This window comes from Panthera onca, chromosome B4, assembly GCF_046562875.1.
Source record: "Panthera onca isolate mPanOnc1 chromosome B4, mPanOnc1 haplotype 2, whole genome shotgun sequence".
In the NCBI taxonomy this organism is placed as follows: Eukaryota; Metazoa; Chordata; class Mammalia; order Carnivora; family Felidae; genus Panthera; species Panthera onca.
This window is the reverse complement of record NC_138345.1, coordinates 46625188-46644622: the sequence shown is the minus strand read 5'-3', so window position 1 is coordinate 46644622 and position 19435 is coordinate 46625188. Positions and strand designations below refer to the sequence as shown.

The following is a 19435-nucleotide window of genomic DNA, read 5'->3' as shown; positions in this document are numbered from 1 at the left end:
GCTGGGACAAAGCCATGTGGGAAACCACCAAATCTTTGTGGAACGTAAACATCCTTAATTCAGAGTGTCATTAATTCTCCAGCCTCACCTCACCTCTTCCCAACAGGGTTTTTCCTTCTGATGAAAAACAGAGCATCAGGCTCTTAGGAGATAACTCCCAAACTCAGCTACGAATTTCTAAATGTCATTCCGTTTCTGCATATGGGGATTTATTCTTTTTCCTTCACCAAAGAGTGTTTCCTATTGCCCCACCCCACAGGGCTGCTTCTCGAGGTAACTAAATAACAACTGTTAGTCACTGTGCATTTTCCAAGGGATATTATGAACCGATTGTGTCAAACAAGGATCTGAATTCATCCCCTCCTACAATTAAACCTCCTGTGGATCGGGAAGCTGGCCTTGAGGACTCCTCCCGGTCCTACTGGGGCCACCAAAGCCCATCCCAGGGTTGCCATTCCTCTGCCTTCCTGGAACAAAACCTCAGAGTCCGTGGCCGTTCTTGGCTCCCCCTCTCACCCTTGCCTCTCACCCAACGGAACTGAACCTTGAACTTCGGCTCCGTGTCTTGAGCTCCACGTGAAGAAGACAAGAGCCTGCCGTGTCTCCTTCAGGTCCCACCGCAGCTCTCACAGTCAAAGAGTTGCCACCGTATCTTTATTGCGTCTCCAAGTGAGGAACAGTGAATAACTTATTACACACGGAACACTCTCCTTTGGAGGACAATGTCCACTTGCGGGACATAGGTGGTGAACACAATGCAGAGCTATTTACAGAAGCTGAGGAGCAAGGGGCTGAGAGAAGGATCAGTGCCAGGAGTTTATAGCAAGAACAGTGCACAGATTCTCCTGCCGAAGAGAAATCGGGCTTCTCCCCGCTGGCGAGCTACAGAAGAGGGACTTCTGGTGAAGCGTACAGGGGAGCTTCAGTCTGGGGATGGACAGCATGTTTGGGAATGGTGACCTGTGAATTGGTGCTGCGGACCCACAGGGGTCCTGTGGTAGCACCAGAGATGAGAACGTTTAGGGTGACCTTGAGCCTCTCCTACCCAGGCGAGAAGGGAGGGTGCCAGTGAGTTGGTCTCCAGTGTAGATTTCAGCAGGGACAGGCCTTGGCTGTTTTTGCCCAGATTTGCCATTCTGCTCTGGGCCAAGCGGTCCTCACAAAACCCGTCTTGAGTTAGAAAGGCTGGCACCCGCAGCTAACTGCACCAGTAAGCGGTCAGATGAGCAGAGCTCTCATCGCTTGTGAAATGACTGGGCACAGTGAGGGGCACACCCTGAGTTTGCCTGAGACTCCCTCCCGCTGAAAAGACGGATCCTAAGTATGGGACGAAGGAAAAACCCTAGAGTGCTGTGACCTGCCGTCCTGTTAGCCCCCCAGCAACTCCAGAAGGGAAGGAAAGCTCGTCCCAAAAGGTTATGTACGGTTTCCTTAGGCGACTCTGGGTGTAGCCCACATCCCTTTGAACCCCCCCTGGTTGGCTGACTTGCTGTGTTCGCCCCACTCTTCAGAACAGCTAACTGCCGCCTTTCCTTCCTTCATAGTCATTGTAAGGGCTGGTCCGAGTCTGGGCCCGCGGAATGGAGAAGTCCTTTTGGGAGGTCCGATTCTGAAAAGGCAGCAACCATATCGTTAAACCCACTCCAATTCCTGGATATTTCCACAGAGCTCCAATCTGGGCGGGAATCTAACTCTCTCCCCTTCTCCCAACCCTCCCCCTGAAGCCCTGCATTCCAGGGTCCTGTGCTAACCCCTGAGGCAGATCACGGGAAAGGAAGACACCGCACCCTTTCAAGGTGGCCTTCCAGGGACCATGAGAGTGGCTACAGCCCGTGTTCCCAAAGGACAGACATTCCAGGGGGGCTGACGCTGCTGGTGTAACAGGAGAAAGAAACCATTTACCTGCAGCTGAAAATGGGTGGCATAGGGAGCATAGAGCGTATCACCTAGCTCTTCAAGGCCTGAAAGAGAGGGAGAGGGGGGATTACAGCGTTAGGGTCCCCCCACCACATCATGCTTCTGCCTGTGCCTACCCCAATTCGATCATTTATCCAAGCGTCTATCTTCCCAGCAGACCGCGAGTTTCATGTGGGGAGAGATTGTCCCAAGCCCAGGGCCAAACACAATATTGGTTGAATAAATGAATAACCACCAACATAGGGTCACTAGGGAAGCACCTTTCCCAAAACTTTCACTGGTGGTCAATCCAGGACCACTTGAAAAGCACCCTTGAAACCAGTCTTTTCAGACAGAGCTGTCCAAGCGCTGTCAGTTACCTACAGTGAAGCTCACTACGGATTTACCCGCTTCCTTAACCACCAGCAAGGCAAGAAAAAAAAATTTTATTACTTTCTTTGGGAGGGGGCAGAACTTATGAGCAATTGTTTTCTTGGTATTTGGGGAACACTAGAGGGATTTAAACTCTGGAACAGAAGAGTAAACGCATACAATTGTCGTGAATACAATTTAAAGCAATCCATTTACCTGTTCCAGTTTACTGAGATTTCCCACCAAGTGTACCTATTCAGTTTACTCCGTGAACACCTCAAATACTTTCTCTGTGTTACTGTGGAGAATATAAGGATTAACCAGACGGATTCCTGGCCTGGGGCTGACACTGGAGAGCAAGGGATATACGACAGCTACACAAATAGCTATGAAATGAGACAGACTCTGATAAGAGCATTTCAAAGTTCTACAGCATGTGGGAGGAGTGAATAAGGAGACTGGGCAATGTGTGCTCTGTAAAAGGGCAAGAACAGGGCACAAAGGCATGCCTGGAGCCTGGACACACAGGCAGGGAAAGGCACTGAGTGACTTGGTTTGTTCGGACGGAGAGCACAGCTTCCGTGGCTGTTGGGTTCTCGCTGGGAAAAGCCTCCCTAAGTCAACATGGTGGATCTTAGACAGCCAGCAACGTCTGCGAGCAGGAACATGTGGTAGCCAGAGAAGTATTTTAGGGGAGAGGAAGGGGACGGGTGGCCTACAAAATGGATGGAAGGAAGGATGAAAGGGAGGAATCGCAGTTAGGGAATGATAACAGGGAGTCCAGGAGCGCGGTGACAGAGTGAAGCCGTGAGAATGGACAGGAGTGGATGGGTGCTAAGACATCCCCTCCAGCCACCCCTGTTTCCCTTTGGCCTTCCAAGCGCCCCGGAGAGGAATCACAGCTCCCGTGAGAAGCACCAGGAAGCTGTGCACCTCGGGCTTCAAGAGCAGAGGAAACTGTCAGCTGAACCTAAGAACCTAGCCTTAGAGGTCCCTCACTCCTCTCCCGAACTCACCCCCCCCCAGAGGTCGGTGTAAACCTCAGGGACCCTTGATTAGGCCCAGAGAGCAGTGGACACCTCACAGACCAACGGATAGGTCCCTAAGGGCAAGGGCAGTCTCTAGCTGTCGGTGTAGCCTCTTTCTGTTGAGAGAACAACAGAACACCTGGTTACTCGTGACTTCAGGCAAGAGCAAAATCATTGGATTCTTTTATGTCAGATACAATCTCTTCCCTCCCGTGGGCCCAGAGACACGCAGTAAGATGTGGCTGTGCAGGATAAATCAGAACCCTCAGTAACTTTATGGAGATTTCTGCAGGTTTGTGGTAAAAGGGCTTTCTCCCTCCTCTGTGCTCTGTGCCTACCGCAAGGAATCATGGCTTGGCTTTCTGCATTCAAATCTATAAAGGCTTCACGTTTCTGGAAGGAACACCCAGCTATCTTTCATAAAGAACACAATCTCGCCTACAGGTCTCTAGGGATGTTTCTAGTCATTCCTTTGCCCCAACTTATTTTGACTCAGAGAAACCCACAGGGTATTGTGTAGAAAGTACTAGATTAAGACTCCAGAGGCCAGCTTCTAGTTCTACTAGAACTCTAACCAGCTGGATGAGCCTTGGGGACCCTGTCTGTTCTGTCAGGGGTATGACCTGGATAATCGTGAATGTTCCTTACAGTTACAATATCCTATGATTCTGGGGTGCCTGGGTGGCTCAGGTTAAGCGGTTAAGCGTCTGACTTCAGCTCAGGTCACGATCATATAGTTTGTGAGTTCGAGCGCCGCATCGGGCTCTGTGCTGACAGCTCAGAGCCTGGAGCCTGCTTCGGATTCTGTGTCTCATTCTCTCTCTTCCCCTCCCCCACTTGTGCTCTGTCTCTCTCTCTCTCAAAAATAAATAAAAATGTAAAAACAAAACAAAACAACAACCAATATCCTATGATTCTCTCCCATCTTCCTACAAGGAATTCTCACCCCGCCGTGCTCTGTACCTTGAGTGATTTCCTCTTGAGAGTAGGCTCTGTTCTCCACACCATAGCTCTGCTTCATGAGCTGAGGTTTACAAAACGCATCCTCAACAGGGTAATCCATGGGGTTCCGTTGCTTCGTGAGCAGCTGAAACTCGGGCGCAATGTAAGCCAACAGGAAAACCCAGCCATTGGCAACTAGGGCTGAGCTGAGGGTGGTATCATCCCACTCGGGGCCAAGGGCAGAAATCAGGAGCAGGGTGATCCACGTCACCCAGATGGCAATGGAGAGAACCATGGTGAGGAAGATGTGGACCCCGTGTCTCTTCCAGCCAGTGAAGGATCCACAGAAGATGGAGCAGGACGTGAGGAAGGTCAACGCCATCAAGAAAAGGACATAGGTGAGCAACAGGACAAAGTCTTCATTGCGCCGAGAGGCAGAAAGCTCAGAGAAGATGGCGACATTGGTCCTGTTCATGGTGAGGACGATGTACTCGATAGCGATGACGTCCTGCACCAGGCTGAAGCCCACGGCCAGGCCCAGCATCACCAGCAAGGACAGGGGCTTCCTCCCACGCACCAGCTTCGTCAGGTTGAAAGCATGAGCCAGCAGGCAGGAGAAGCAGAGGGAGAAGAGGACGCCGAAGAGGAAGAAGCGGGTGGGCCCTGTACTGCCATCGAGTTGGATGATGAAAGCGAAGGTGAGGCCGAAGATGCCCAGCACACCCAGCAGGAAGAGAAACTGGGTTGGGAGCACTTTTCGTCTGTTGGAGTCCTGCACCTTGCAGATGAGGATCAGGAGACCGAGCATGAAGGCCACCGAGGTCACAGCCCCCACTGCGGCCACCGCTTCTAGGACAATGCCCCAGATTTGAGTGGTATCACAAAGTCTGTGGTACTTGGCGTCCAGGCTTGAGCGGCAACCACTAGGGGATGTCGTGGCCATTCTGGTCCTGCATAAACGCAAAGTTGGGGGGAGGGGCGGTGAGTCTCCTAACAAACTCGGACAGGCACAGGGGACCCAAAAGATTAGGGAAAACTTTTACATGTTTGGCCGGGGTTTTGTCTCTGAACTCGCTACGTTAGATGGAGCTACTAACTTTTCTCCACCTCTCATGGCAAGTTCTACAGACTGATGGAGGGAAAAGACAAATCTCCCCACAATTAAACTATATTAATATGTACCCTGACGCCAGACAACTCAGTGCTCTGCTGAGGAATTTCAGGGTCTCATTTCAAAAAAATATGTCACAAATACCTTGCCAGGGATCCTGATACTTTTGGCTAGTATTTTCTCAGGAATTATCGAACATGAAAATCTCTAAGCTTAAAGCTTTAATCATAACTTGCCAGTCTCAAGGTTTTCTCCACCTTTGCCTCTGTTTCAGACATTTGTAAGCATCCCATTCTTTCCTGTAAATTTCTCTACAGAAGGCCAAACATTCCCTTCACCACCATGGGATCCTCGACTTCAGCTTTGCTGTCACATATTACAAGGGTTTTTCCCCGCCTTAAGGATGGCTCTACTCATTCCAAAAAGCAATGGAAAGAGTCTTCTATGTCAGAAAGAGTTCTTTATTAACTATCTGTAAGGAGGGACACCCTGAAGGACACAAAACAACGGTGGATAATCCAATGAAACATATTACGAATAGCTAATGCTCATTTTTTCTGTGGATCAGAAACTCTTCTAATCACGTTTCGTATATACTAGTTTAATTTCAAAGCAGCTCTAGGAGGTAAAAAAAAAAAAAAAATAGCCCTGTATCACAGATGAAAAAACTGAGGCAGAGACAGGTCAAGTTTCTTGCCCAACATCATATACGAGGAAATAGCAGAAGCAGCATTTGAATATAGGTCAAATTCTAGGATCTATGCTCTCAACTATTCCAGGTACCACCACTCAAGTGAGTTCTAGTTGGCCTTAAATGCAAACTGAGATACTGTCATTCTCTCTGTCTCTCTCTCTTACCTCCTCCCCTTTTTCTCCCTTATCAGATGCCCCACAAACCAGTTCTGTTTATGGTCTTGATTCCACTTGGTTCAGCCCCATACAGGCTAGGAGCTCCCAGGGGATAGATGATCCACAAAGCAGGTAATCTGCTCACCCACTCAAAGACAATCAGAGTTGACTGGCTATATAGCAGATGACTTCCTATATATCTCTTCTTGACCTCCCAGGTCTGCTTCCTTCTCTGCTCCCACAACCTTCATGTCAATTTCAGACCCAGCTGATTTCCCGAACCCCATGAAATCTAATTCCTAAGAATTCAGGGCACAGTGGGAAGATAAATTGAGACATAGGAAGAGAGAAGGAGTTTGTACATTTCCCAAAAATGTATGGTTCTCAAACCCCAAAGTCAATGTCAAGTAAGATGCTGAAATTCAAAAGTGCTAAGGCTTTAAAGTTTGTCAACAAAATTTGTTCTGAATTATCTGGCTGTTTATTAGTTTCTAGGACACAATTACTTTTGGTTTGTTGTATGCTATTTGTGCATGATTTTTTTGTGGGGGGGGGGGGGGTGGGGCTTTAGTTTTTCTTTTCCTGATAGGATTTCTCACTCAACAATGAAGAGTCCTGAACTGACTAGAAGAGAAATATGGTCGGGACAGGGAGCAGAGGACAGAGGTAGGGGAAGGGAAGGCTCACTGAGAACCGCCCCCCCCCCCCCCCCCCCGCACACACACACACACACACAGAAAATCACCCATGAAAGATCTCGGCTTCTGCTAATGCCAAGTAGGGAGAGCCTGTGAAGAAAGGAATTGAAAGAAGGGAAGCCACTGGCATTGGGAAGCAGGAAAAGGTATAAAACATCTGCCGGATCCTGCTTCTTTCCTTGTAGCAGAAAAAACAGCTCAGAATTTCTTCACCACATGCCCATACACGCTTATAGACAAGACTTCTCTGGCCCTTCATGGCTCTATGGGATTATGTGATCAACCCAATGGAAAAACAACACCCTCCCTTCTCCTTCCATTTTATTTCCTCATGATCAAACCACAAGTCAGAGAACAGCACAGTGAGATATAGAACAGGCCACTGTTCACTGACTGTCCAGGGCAAATGAGCAGCTTCCTCAGTGTAGACAGAATTCCAACATCTGCTTCCCTTAAAGATACAAAATCTGGGGGCACCTGGTGGCTCAATAGGTTGAGTGTCACTGCACTCTACCCCATGGAAATTATACCACAGTCACCCCTACCATGCAGAGCACAGAGCAAAGGATGGGTCTTCAGGGCAGTGCAGAATACAAAAAGGGAGGAAGAAGGAAGGCAACTGAGCTTAGATATAGGCAACTCTTGAAACACAAGGACCCGAAGTCTGATCTGCCTTGCATACCAATGTCCACTCCATGGAGCTAGGGAGAAAGGAGGTGCAGACCCCGCTTACTGGTCCGCACCATGAATATGGAAGAGAAAGAACCCCCGTTGAATTCAAACACGGTGCACAAAAGGGAAGGGACCGAGGCCATGTGCATTTCATCCTCACTCACCTCTCCTCTCCTCTCAGATCAGTCAGAAGGCTGCATCCAGCAAGAAAGGTATCTCACCCTCCCAGCCCTGCCCCGCAACTGTCCCTTCCCCACTCTTCAAGGTAGTGCCGTCCCTTGAGGGTAGTCATCATAATCACGGAAAACTATGAAGGACTTTGGGCCTGATGACTAAATCTTGTCAGAGACTGACGAGGTGTTTGCCTGAAGGGCACCTGTGGTGCTGGACAGAGGAACAGTGAGGCAGAAACCTCCCGCCCCCAGCTTAGAGCTCCGGGCCCCTCCCTTGTGGTGGCAGCTTTCCGGGTGGGGGATGCTGTGTGGGGGCCTCCTGGCATCCACAGAACAGAGTCCAACAAGAGCAATGGGCCATGGGTGTGGAGAGGGGAGAAACCCTATGTCCCTCAACTTCACCTCCACCTCCCATCCCCAATCATGCACGGGAGACGGAGAAACAGTCCCTGAAGTGCCTTTAAAACACTATTTTTAAAGAGATGCTGAAATTTTCAAGCATACTCACAAAAAAAGAATAATATGGTGGAGACCCCTTGGACTCATCCCTTGGTTTCACAAATTACCAATATATGGCCAATTTTGCTTCATCCACATCCCCACCCACTCACTAGGTTTTTTCTTAAGTTTATTTATTTGTTTTGAGAGAGGGGCAGACAGAGGGGGAGAGAGAGAACCCCAAGCAGGCTCTTTGCTCTGAGCTCAGAGCCCAATGCAGGGTTTGGACACCTGAACCATGAGATCATGACCTGAGCCAAAATCAAGAGTCAGACATTTAACCAACTGAGCCACCCAGGTACCCCTCACTAGATTTTTTAAAAATTTATTTATCCATTTATTTTAAGGTAGACTCTACATCCAACGTGGGGCCCAAACCCCCAACCCTGAGAACAAGAGTCCCATGCTCTACTGACTTGAGCCAGCCAGGCATCCCTCACTAGATTGTTTTTAAGCAAACCGCAGACATCATATCCTTTCATACTTAAACACTTCATGTATCTCTAAAAGATAAAACTCCTTTTTAACTTAACCACCCTTTAAAAATTAACAATAACCCTTTAATATCAAATATCCAGTTAGGGTTCATATTTCCCAATTCTCTCACAACTGTCCTTTTAAAATTTTTCTTAGTAAATACGTGTTTATCTGAGTGACTAATTTTTTTGGAATTATCCTTACTTCACCTCCGTTAGCCCTCCTCCACCTCTTCCCCTGCACGACAGGCATTGCGCAATGGGTCTAAAGTGTCCTAAGTACTTTGAATTTGGTCAGAGGAAAATAAAACTCACTGGACTCATTAACAAGCAGCTCTGTACGGGGAAGGCCCTGTGTCACCCAGGGAGTGGCCCAGATGAGGAAAAGACACCAGGAAGGTGGCTGGGGGAAAGGACGGGGTTCTGAGAAGCTACGAAGGACTTCTAGAAAGCAAGGTTTGAGGGGGAAAGGGAAGCAATGAGCATTTGGGAAAACAAACTGCCAGGAGCTAGAGAGGAACCTCAGGGTGGGAGCAAGAAAGAGAACATGGAATGAGACCATGGATTATTTGGTCATCGCTTGTAACCAAAGTCAAGGGCAGAGAGATTTGGGGTCCCATCAGGAAAAGACTACCTCCTACGAAGTCTGAATGGGGGCTGCAAGGAGCCATTTACTCTTGGACAGCTCTGAACAGGGAGAGGACGTCTCACCACTAACTCATTCTCAGCAGGGGTGAGGCATGCCCTTCTGCGCTCTACCCATTGAACCCTCACAACCACCTTCTGCTATAGCTCATACCCTCATTATCCCTGTCCTCCAACTGCAGCCACTGAGACACAAGTCAGCTGGCTCACCAAAGTCACACCGCTAGGACAAGGCAGGGTCAACTGAATCCAGTTCTGAATTCAAACCAGAATTCTAACTCCAACATTACACCCGTAGAGCCCTATGTCTGGTAAGGACTTTAAAGCCAGGGGCCCTGCCATTGGCGAGGGTGAGGGAGGTGACTCCGTCAATACTCGGGCAATGCGCTAGGCTTTGAGCACGGATGAAATCCACCGAGGCACGCGGCCTGCCCTTGTGAGCTGCTCCAGCTGTTCAAGTTACGCATAATACCCTCAGATTCCTGCACACTGGCCACATGCGCTCCACTGCAGCAGGCAGGGCAGGAGAGAAGGCCGTGGAAGAGGAGAAAGAAGGGCAGGAGGCAGCGCAGGGGGCTCCCGTCGGTGAGCCCAAGGCAGAGGCACCAAAAGCCAATTTAAGATCTACCTCAGAGCTGGGAAATGGCCTGAGAAATCCCCATCCCACATTAGCAAACCCAACATTCATGTCCTGCGGATGACATCTCTTCAGGAGCTCTTGAATATTCCACTCCTCTGAGCCCTAAGGCAGTCCCCTCCACCTGGACCCCTTCAGAAGACACCCTCCCTCCCGCTCCAGGCCTGTCCTCTCTGAGCGGCTCTATCGGCAGCCAGGGGGGAAGAGCCATAATCCTGCACAAAAGTGTAAGGCTCTGCGTCCTCAGCCCTGCCTGCCTCTTGCGCTTCCTACCATAGCCCTGTTCACACAGCCCTGCAATACCTATTGAAAAGTCTGTGTCTTCTTCCTGACTGAAAGTCTCTTTGATGGCAGGGACTGAGTTGTTAAGTGTTTCTCCCCAGTCTCTAACCTGATAGATGGTAAATGCCTAAGTAGGATGGACGAGTGTGTTCAGGGATAGAAGTGGAGTCCGCTGGGAGAGGAGGGGATGCTCAGGGGACAGCGTGGGTAGGGTGGGTCGTACCTGGTTTCCTTGCTAGCTCCCCGTTCACTGTCCCGAGTCCCAAACTCCCTTCCTCCTGTCCTCCTCATGTGGGCTGTCTAAAACACACTTCGGGTCCGAGGCTAGGGGCTCTGGGCCATGTCTGGAACTGTGCTCCTATCTGAATGACGCCAGGTGTCTCCCAGGAAAGTATGAGTCCTGAGATTTCCCAGGAAGCAGAGAGAGATTTACTAGAATCCAGTCCACATTCCCACCCAACTCCCTGATGACTAAACCCTGTACTTGGCAGGAACATGGTACAGTTTTAAAGTATGTAGCCTCTGACCTGGGACACAGGAAAGGGCCTTGAGTCATAAGGGTGAGACCCCCTTCACTTATTACAGCTGCTAACTAAGCTAACAACTCACGGTCCAATAATCCAACAACACCTACCACACAGACCTTGAAGTCGCCTGGCGCTGTCCTAAACCCTTCTGGAATGAGTCAGGGCATGAAAGAAAAAAAAAAAAAAAAAGAAAGAAACGTTAAAAAGAAAAAAGAGAGGGGAAAGGGAGAAAGAAAGGACAATAAGAGGAAGAGGTGATAGGGGAGGAAGAAAGGCAAGGAGGGAGGGAGAGAAGGGAGGAAGGGGGAGGCAGGAAGTCACTTCCTGGGCTCAAGACCAAGCCCTGTCTTCACCCCGCCCTTTCAGAAAGAAGGGGTTTCAGCTGCCTTCTGTGTGGACACTATCTCCAGGAACCTCCCTCCCCTCCTCTGAAAAATGAGGGTGGGGTGCTGAACTCGATGGTGTGAGCCCACCTCCAGCTTCACTGTTCATCCCTCTAGAAAACTCCTTTTAGACAATTCCCAAATCTCTTTCTCCCTCCCCCTCATTCTTCTCCTCGCCCCACCTCCTGTCATTAAAAGGACATGCCCTGCCAATTCCTAACCAAACCCCAAAACAGGGCTGGAGGTGACTGAGGGTCCGAGCGCAGGCCAAGCAAGGAGAGGGCCACCAGGCAAAGGCTCACCTGTAGGACGAGGCCACCAGGTAGCAGAGCAATACTGACCTTAGACCCGGGCCCGCTCTTGCCAGACCCAAGGCCCTAGCTGGTATGCAAGAACAAATGCCAGCATTGATGAGTCCCCCAGCTTCCCCAAGACTCCTCTCCTCTTTTCCCAGGGGGGCGAGAATGAGGTCTAGAGCTCCTGATGCCCAGACCTGGAAGGTTGCCCAAGCTGGTTGCCTGGGCCACACCCCCCTCCACCCCACCCCCACCGTATCTGAGCGTGAATAACCTGGGGCCCAGAGCCTAGCCAAAGCCAATCTTATCTTCCTCCTTATGAGACATATCTCATTCTTTCATCTGAAAATGAAGAAGACAATACCTACCTCTCAGCGGTGCCTGGGGAATGATACCAAATAACTTTAGTGTTTGTTGAAGCTGAGTCCCCTCTACCTGAGCCAGGAAAACCTGTGATTTTCTAGCATTTTAATTTTCTCTCTTTTTCTTGAATTGCCTCATTCAATGTAGCGCAAGAGTCCCAATACAATTATGAATAAAAATAATGACTCCGGCCACATCGTGAGTTCCCCGGAGGTAGGCACCCTGCTGAGGGTTTATGTTTTTGTATGGATTCTCTCATTTACATGTTTTCACATTTATTGCTTCATTTACTATTCCTACAACCCATTTTATACGTGAGAAGACAGACTCTTAGAAGTTACTGTGCCCAGTTTCACAGAGCTGAGAAGACTATCCCTTTATGAGTGGCCTTAATCATAATGTAATTTTTCATTTCATATCGAAATCACGGTGATGAACTCTGAAGCTTTGCCCCCCAACTCCTGCCTCTCTCCACTTAAACCGGCTCTGAGAAGTCTCCACAGTGAGCAATACTACACTTGATCAACACGCATTTAAATGCCCACTCTGTGGGGCGCCTGGGTGGCTCAGTTGGTCAAGGGTCCCACTTTGTCTCAGGTCATGATCTTACAGTTCACGAGTTCGAGCCCCACGTCGGGCTCTGTGCTGACAGCTCAGAACCTGGAGCCTGCTTCGGATTCTGTGTCTCCTTCTCTCTCTGCCCCTCCCCTGCTCGCTTGCCCTCTCCCTTTCTCTCTCTCTGAAAAGTAAAAATAAACACTAAACATTTTTTTAAAAAAATAAATGCCTAAAAATAAATGTGTTAGGTACTGTGCTAAGTCACACAGACCAAAAGTATGTCTACTGCCCCTGGGAGACCCAACAGAGTCACGGTGACATACAAAAAAGGAGTCACGGGCTGTGCAGAGAATGCTAAGTGCACATGGAAAACAGTGATCCATTCTACCTAACGGGTTTCTTTTTTGTTTTTTAATGCTACAGAGACCAGGGAGGTGAAGCATGGAAGATAAGCAGCAAAGAGTGGGAGATTTTTAGGAAGGTAGGTTAGTTCCCAGATTTCTGGCTTAGGCAACTGCGTGGAGCCTAGAAATGCAGGCGGGTGAGGACCGATGCCAAGCGTGGTCGTGTGGAATCTAAGATGAATATGGAACGTGCAACTGGAGGCATCCAGAAAGGACAACACAAAGTCCTCCTGAGAGTTTACTCCGGGCCACACATTCCTGCCTTCTCACAACAACCCTATTATTATGTCCCCTTTCTGCAGTTGAGGCACAGAGAAATTAAAATAACTTGCCCAAGATCTCATGGCGCTTAGAAGCCAGGCTCCAGGACCTGGTTGTGCTGACCTCCTCTGCACTTAGACATGCAAGTCTGAGGCTCCGGAGAGGTTTGGGCTGTAAGTACAGAGTGGACCTAGAGGAGGTATCTGAAGCCTTGGGAGGAGAACAAGATCACACTGGGAACAAGTACGGCGGGTAGGGGGCCCAGGGCAGAACCAGGGGAACACCATCTCCCCAACGCAGCGGTCGACAAAAGATGGTTTAAAACTTGATCAGGGATTGGGGCGCCTGCGTGGTTCAGTTGGTCGAGCGCTCGGTTGATTTCTACTCAGGTCACAATCCCAGGGTTGTGGGATGGAGCCCTGCATGGGGCTCTGTGCTGAGCATGGAGCCTGCTTAAGATTCTCTCTCCTTCTGTCCCTCTCCCCTGCTCATTCTCTCTCTAAAATTAAAAAAAAAATTTTTTTTTTCTAACGATCAGGGGTTGGTAAAAAAACAATCATCATAATAAGCCTGAGTGGACTGGTTTCCCAGAAGCCAAGGAGCAGCTTCAAAAAAAAAAAAAGTGGTCTGTAAGGGGAACAAAGAAGGGAAGGCTTGGGAAGGGATCTTTGAATTAACATATTAGCACCTTATTGTCTGTTATAACAGATTCAGTTCCAGAGCTTCATGGCTTTTCTCCAACTGGTCCTCCCAACCCTTCCTAACTCCCGGCCCCACCTCCATGCAAGGCAAACCAATCTTCCAAGAGTATTTCTATCCAGAAGGGGATTGTGACAAAGTCCTGCTTTTTGCCTCAGCACGTGCATTGTTCTCCCAACCAGAAAGACCCTTCCCCTCCTCTTCACAATCCATTTACCATATTGCTTTGAAATATAACTCAAAACTTACCCCTATCTTGAGGTAATAATAATTTAATAATAATAATTTTAAAAATTATTAGTCCCATCTCATTCTAAATGTATTCTAAACTCTCGTCATAGTTTTTGCGATTAAGTATTTCTTGGTACTCAAGTTTTTCCACATATATGTTTTATACAACACATTAATATCAATGCTGACTCAACTATCAGATAACAAGCTTTTTAAAGGAAACAGCAAACTTTCTATTTGTTGGTATTCTCCTCACTATATGCTCTGCACAGGGGTTACTGAGCAAATGTTTTGGACTAAGACTGGCCACTGAATATCTACTCAAAGCAAGTTATTTATTGGCAAGTGTGAGTTAATGGGGAAGAAGAATTTTGGAAGATGAATACAAGCTGATGCTTATCCTCATCTTTTTATCTAGGCTGAATTCTAAGACAAGGGTGGAGTCTCAAGGGAATGTCTCTGCCCATGATGAAGGATTAGTTATAAGTGGAAAGTGTCTACAGGGAAATCTCCAGGATCCCCTGTTCTGGGTAGTCATCCTAATTCTTTTTTTTTTTTTTAATTTTTTTTTTAACATTTATTTATTTTTGAGACAGAGAGAGACAGAGCATGAACAGGGGAGGGGCAGAGAGAGAGGGAGACACAGAATCTGAAACAGGCTCCAGGCTCTGAGCTGTCAGCACAGAGCCCGACGCGGGGCTCGAACTCACGGACCGTGAGATCATGACCTGAGCCGAAGTCGGACGCTTAACCAACCAAGCCACCCAGGCGCCCCAGTCATCCTAATTCTGACATAAAAGTGATTATGGCATCAGCTTATGAATAACCTCTGAATAACATCACTAAATTGAGTTCCTTTTGTAGTAACTGAGAGAAAATAAGTTACCTTACCACCGTAGGCAGATCTAAACAAGTATAACTACAGTGTATATCCCAGTTTCTTTACTTTCGGGTAGTTCCCTGGAGACATTACATACCATCTTCCTCCATTCTAAACAAAGAATATGAACTTTAGATTTCTGTGAAATAAATTGCTGGAATATAAAACACTAGAAATCTTTAAAAGAAAATAATATTTTGAGTGAAACTTCCAAATCTTTTAGGCCCAGGATTTTAAGAAATAAAATTTCCAGAAAATAGGTGGATAAAGTAAAGTCCATACTGGTATACCAGCTCACAGCTCTCAAAGATGCCTTCTTCTAAATATTTTATATATATAAATAACATATTCGTGTTCAATCCAACAAGTCCCAAGCTAAACTTATCATCTTTCCTTACAAGCCTGTATTTCTAAGCCCTAAGAATGGCATGACCACTCACTTAGCACCCTACTCGATCTAAAGATACAATATAGACTACCTAATGTGGGAAAAGATTGAGAGAGCAGACCATGTGACCAAAAATTATATGGCAATAGCAAGCAATAATTATTATAATAAATGTAAATGGTAACTTTTTCATTTTGAAAAAAGAAAAAACAAAGGAAAAATGTAAATAAACACAAAAATAAGCAATAAGAAATAGTGTTTCTTTAGCAGGTATTATGTATCAAGTACAAAATTAAATAGCTTGCTGAAGGTTAGAAAATTAAGTAAGAGTTGAAGTATTAATATCACACAAAGTTTAGTTAAGGCAAAAAGACATTGTAGGAACTAAAAAGCTTACTTTATAATCATTAAGGATACTCCACATTGAAGATACAACTATCATAAACTTTTATGCACTAAATAACATAGCATCAAGATACATAAAACAAAAGCTACTGGAAATACAAGGAGAAATTAAAAGAAATACTATAGTTATAGGAGATTTTAATATTTCTAGGAGACTTTCATATTCTTTATCAGTCCTTGGCAGATGAAATACAAGAGTAATAATACGATAACTTTTTATAAATGTTCTATGGACACTTTAATTGAAATAGTCTCTATGTTCTTATTAGATCTCCATTGTTAATCATATAATTCCGATCGTCTGTATCTGTGATCAGCAAACGTTTTCTGCAAAGATCCAAATAATAAGTAGTTTAGGGTTTGCAGGGCTGAAAGCAGCCATACATAATGCATAGAAAAATGAGTATAGCTGTGTTCCAATAAAACTTTATTTGCAAAAAGAGGCAGTGAGCTGTGTTTGGCCATGGAACTAGTTTACCAACCCCTTTCTATATGATTGCTTCTGTTGAAATGGTTATGAAATATTTACAAAAACAGCATGTTTTAAACCACAAAAAAATCTGAAATTCTAAAATAAGAAACATACAGATTATGTATTCTGACCACAAAGCAATAAATACAGAAATAAAAGTAGAAACAAATACACCAAACTGCTCAGAAAATCTGAGATCCTTCAGATGAAAATACTATTCAATTCATTGTTTTTTAAGGTCCTAATATACCAGCACATCATTTCCTGTCCATTTCCTCAGCTCAGTCTGGGTTTTAAACAGAACTGGACCTGAAGGCAAACTTCCAAAATGAGAAAAATGAAATGACAGTCAAAATTCATCTTCAATTTTCACTAAGTAGTGGAACACTAAGAAGCAAACTCCAAAGAAGATTCCCAAAGGGACACATGCAGATACAGAGGGGCTAGAATCTCAGCCATGGGAAGGAGATGGGGGCCTTGCCTAGACCCCTTAGGAGGAACTCAAGGCTCAGGCCCTGGCCTCCTCACAGCTGCAGGTTCCCGCAGAGCCTGGATGAGAAATCAGTATTCTGACTCAAGACTGAGCGCACTTCCCAGAAATGTCACGCTCATTCCTATCTGCCCTCTGAGCACACATCTGGCCATATCCTCAGAGGAGCCTTTCTGCTTCCCAGGTAATGCCGCTGCTGACTGTTCCTTTCTGTCATTCCATCCCTCTCCTAGTGATAGCCAGCACACAGACCTGGAGGGGGGAGACCTGACCCCCATTCTCAACCCTCCCATGGGTCCCAGCCCAATGTATCTGAAGTGGTTCAAGTATTGCCCTTCAGGAGTGAGCCCACATTGGTGTCTGATTCAATTGAACCCTTCAACAGGTGTGGCCTTTACAAACCCTCTAAGGAGAAAATCAGCCTGGAAAGAAGCCAGGAACAGAAAAGCCTTCCAATTCTTTGGTCCTAAGCAGGCTTTCTCTATTACTAGCCCTATGTTACCCCCACCCCCCACCACCACCACACACACACACACCCTTCCCCCAGTAGATGTTTAAGGGAGTATCTTGGACAGCTTTGGGGCCATACCTGGGTCCTATCTAGTTGTTGCCAGAAAGTGGGCTGTTAATTGGATATTCAACTTCCATCAGCCCCAAGGTTCCTGAGCAACTCAAAGGACAGCCAGGGAAGGAGAGCTGTGGGACTGACAGCCTGACACTCTCATCAAGAGAAGGGGTGGCTTCAACGATCTGCTTCCCAAAATTCACAAGGGTCTGCTTGTTGTGAAAGGAGAACACAAATCAAAACTTTTCAGTACCTGAGTGAAGTAGCAACTGTCACTATGTCCCTCCTCCTACCTCCCTCCACCCCCAACTCCCAACCCTCTCCACCCCCAATCCCATCCTCTAAAAATCGGTCTCCTTTTCTCTTCCCTAAGTGTGATCCCCAAGCTGCTCACGTGCCCAGCCAGGATTCCACCTGCTAGGAGTTTGTAAACGTGTCTGAGCACAAATATTATCCCGACTAATTTTTTTGCTCTCCGCCTCTTTCTCAGCCTGAGAACCTCAGGGCGGGGAGTCTGAGTTCAGTTAACCAAACTAGAGAAATTCCATTCTTGGGCTTTTTTTTTTTTTTCTCACAGCCAGCTGTAGTCCATTACCAGGAGTTCTCTTTTCTTGTATCCCACCCCTCCCAACGCCGCACTTCCCCAAGGATTTAAATCTGGAGGCAGAGGGCGCCCCGGGCCGCGCGCGCCTCACTCACCCTTCTGCCCTGGCCGTGGCGCGTGAACTTGGGCTGCTTGTTTCGCGCGCGTCGGAGGCGGCACAGGAGCCCCTAGCTGCTGGAGAAGCCCGCAGGCAGCTATCCCGCCCTCGCAGCGCTGAGCGGTTATAAAGGCAGCCGTCGCCGGAGGGAGGGAGCAAGCGAGGGGGTGAGCAGAGGGACACGGGGCGGGAGAGGGTCAGGGGGAGAGGACACGCCTATTCCAGTTCCGCGGCACTGCATGCTGTTATGAAAATAAAGTCCCCGTGCCAGGGTATGAACCAAAAGTCGCCTGACGTCAGCGGCACAGTCACCCTTGAAGCGGGTGGGGGGGTGGGGTGGTTTGGACAGGAGGAACTACCCCCCGGGCCGCCGCCTGGCGCATCCAAACTGCTGCGGGACGCGCGCACGGGCAGGTCCCAAGGCCCCGGGGGGAAAAGTGGCCAGAGGGGACCTCTCGTTATCGTCCCGCAAGCTGTCACGTCCGGGTTGGGGGTGGGGGAGAGCCACACCCGCCCTCCCCGCCGGGCACCCCTCTCCGACAAGGGCCTGGGCCAGCCAGGTCGTGGCGCCTGGGTTAGCTCCTGGGTCCCACGGCCGGCGCGTGCGCGCGCGTGTGTGTTAAATAGGAAGGAGAGCTGACCTCCAGGTGGCCCTTCCTGCCGTGGTGCGGGAGAAGTTCGATTTCCTCACCTTTCCTCTTAGCTTAGCCCATCACTCTCCCCCACCAGTGCAGGATGGGAAGCCAGGCGGGGCAAGGAGGTGACCGCTCTCTCTGGCGCCCCAGCCAAAGCCAGGTCGAAACCAAGGAAGATTCCTCGGGGTCCGGAGTCAGCTCCGCAAACTCCACCTGTCGAACTGTCCTCAGATGGGCAGCATTAGTGCCGTCCCAGGGTGGAGACCTCACTATCTCTGTACTTCCCTAACTACCTCTCTAAGAGCCTTGACCAGGCAGGTTGATGAGAATGGGGACGCCAGATAAAATTATGAAATAAAGGAATTTGCCTTTGGTGTCCGGTTCGCCTCCCTCGCTGCCCACTCCCCTTCCATTATCAAGCCAATCCTACTGAAACTTGTCTTTGTTTACTTGTCAAACAATCCTTGAGTGGCTACCCCTCAGTGTCAAGGCTCAGGCAAGGCTCTACCCCAAAGCCTTGGGGGAGGGGGAAGTTCTGTGCTTTTAAGGTGCCCATTGGCACTCCTGGTTACTATGCATGTGAATTAACAGGAAGGTCTAGGGCTCCCCAGCTTTGTCCTCACACCCCAAGTTACCAGGATCTAATGGGCTTTTAAAATGTGACTTTATTCGGTTTAATTTCACTCCCAAGAATCCACAGCCAATGTCTTGAGTCTTGGAACATTTTCCTTGAGACCTGCAGCCCTGGGGGGCTGCAAGGGCCACCCACTCCTCTCCCCAGACTCACAGGGTGTGGGGGCAGGGGAAGGGGCAACTGAGAGCCTGGTGGAAATGACAGTGTATTTTCGTGTGTACCATTTGCTAAGTGAGACCTTCTCTCGGGACCTCTGTCTTCTTG

The 19435-nt window shown here is 48.1% G+C and overlaps 1 protein-coding gene across 3 annotated transcripts; it reads right to left on the bottom strand.

Moving 5' to 3' along the window:
• Positions 1–634: 634 nt before the first annotated feature.
• Positions 635–18147, bottom strand: GPRC5A (G protein-coupled receptor class C group 5 member A). Of its 3 annotated transcripts, none has more exons than XM_060658334.3 (5): positions 17901–18147; positions 17226–17410; positions 4260–5188; positions 1903–1961; positions 635–1609 (listed from the first exon to the last, which is right to left on the bottom strand). In XM_060658334.3, exons 3-5 carry the CDS (start codon positions 5179–5181, stop codon positions 1517–1519), a joined length of 1074 nt encoding a protein of 357 aa, XP_060514317.1. In that variant the 5' UTR covers positions 5182–5188; positions 17226–17410; positions 17901–18147; the 3' UTR covers positions 635–1516. The 3 variants fall into 3 exon arrangements, with proteins under 3 accessions (XP_060514317.1, XP_081652240.1, XP_060514316.1); XM_081796114.1 differs by lacking the exon at positions 17226–17410 and adding an exon at positions 10914–10954; XM_060658333.3 differs by lacking the exon at positions 17226–17410 and having other exon boundaries at positions 17901–18146.
• Positions 18148–19435: the final 1288 nt, after the last annotated feature.

What these genes read in the sequence shown, in the direction of transcription:
- GPRC5A (XM_060658334.3), bottom strand. Translation starts at nt 5,181, where the DNA reads ATGGCCACGACATCCCCTAGTGGTTGCCGCTCAAGCCTGGACGCCAAG. An exon ending in TCAAGAGGAAATCACTCAAG is followed by an intron (nt 1,962 to 4,259) that starts GTACAGAGCACG and finishes CCTCTCTTTCAG; the next exon opens with GCCTTGAAGAGCTAGGTGAT. An exon ending in CCACCCATTTTCAGCTGCAG is followed by an intron (nt 1,610 to 1,902) that starts GTAAATGGTTTC and finishes CTGCCTTTTCAG; the next exon opens with AATCGGACCTCCCAAAAGGA.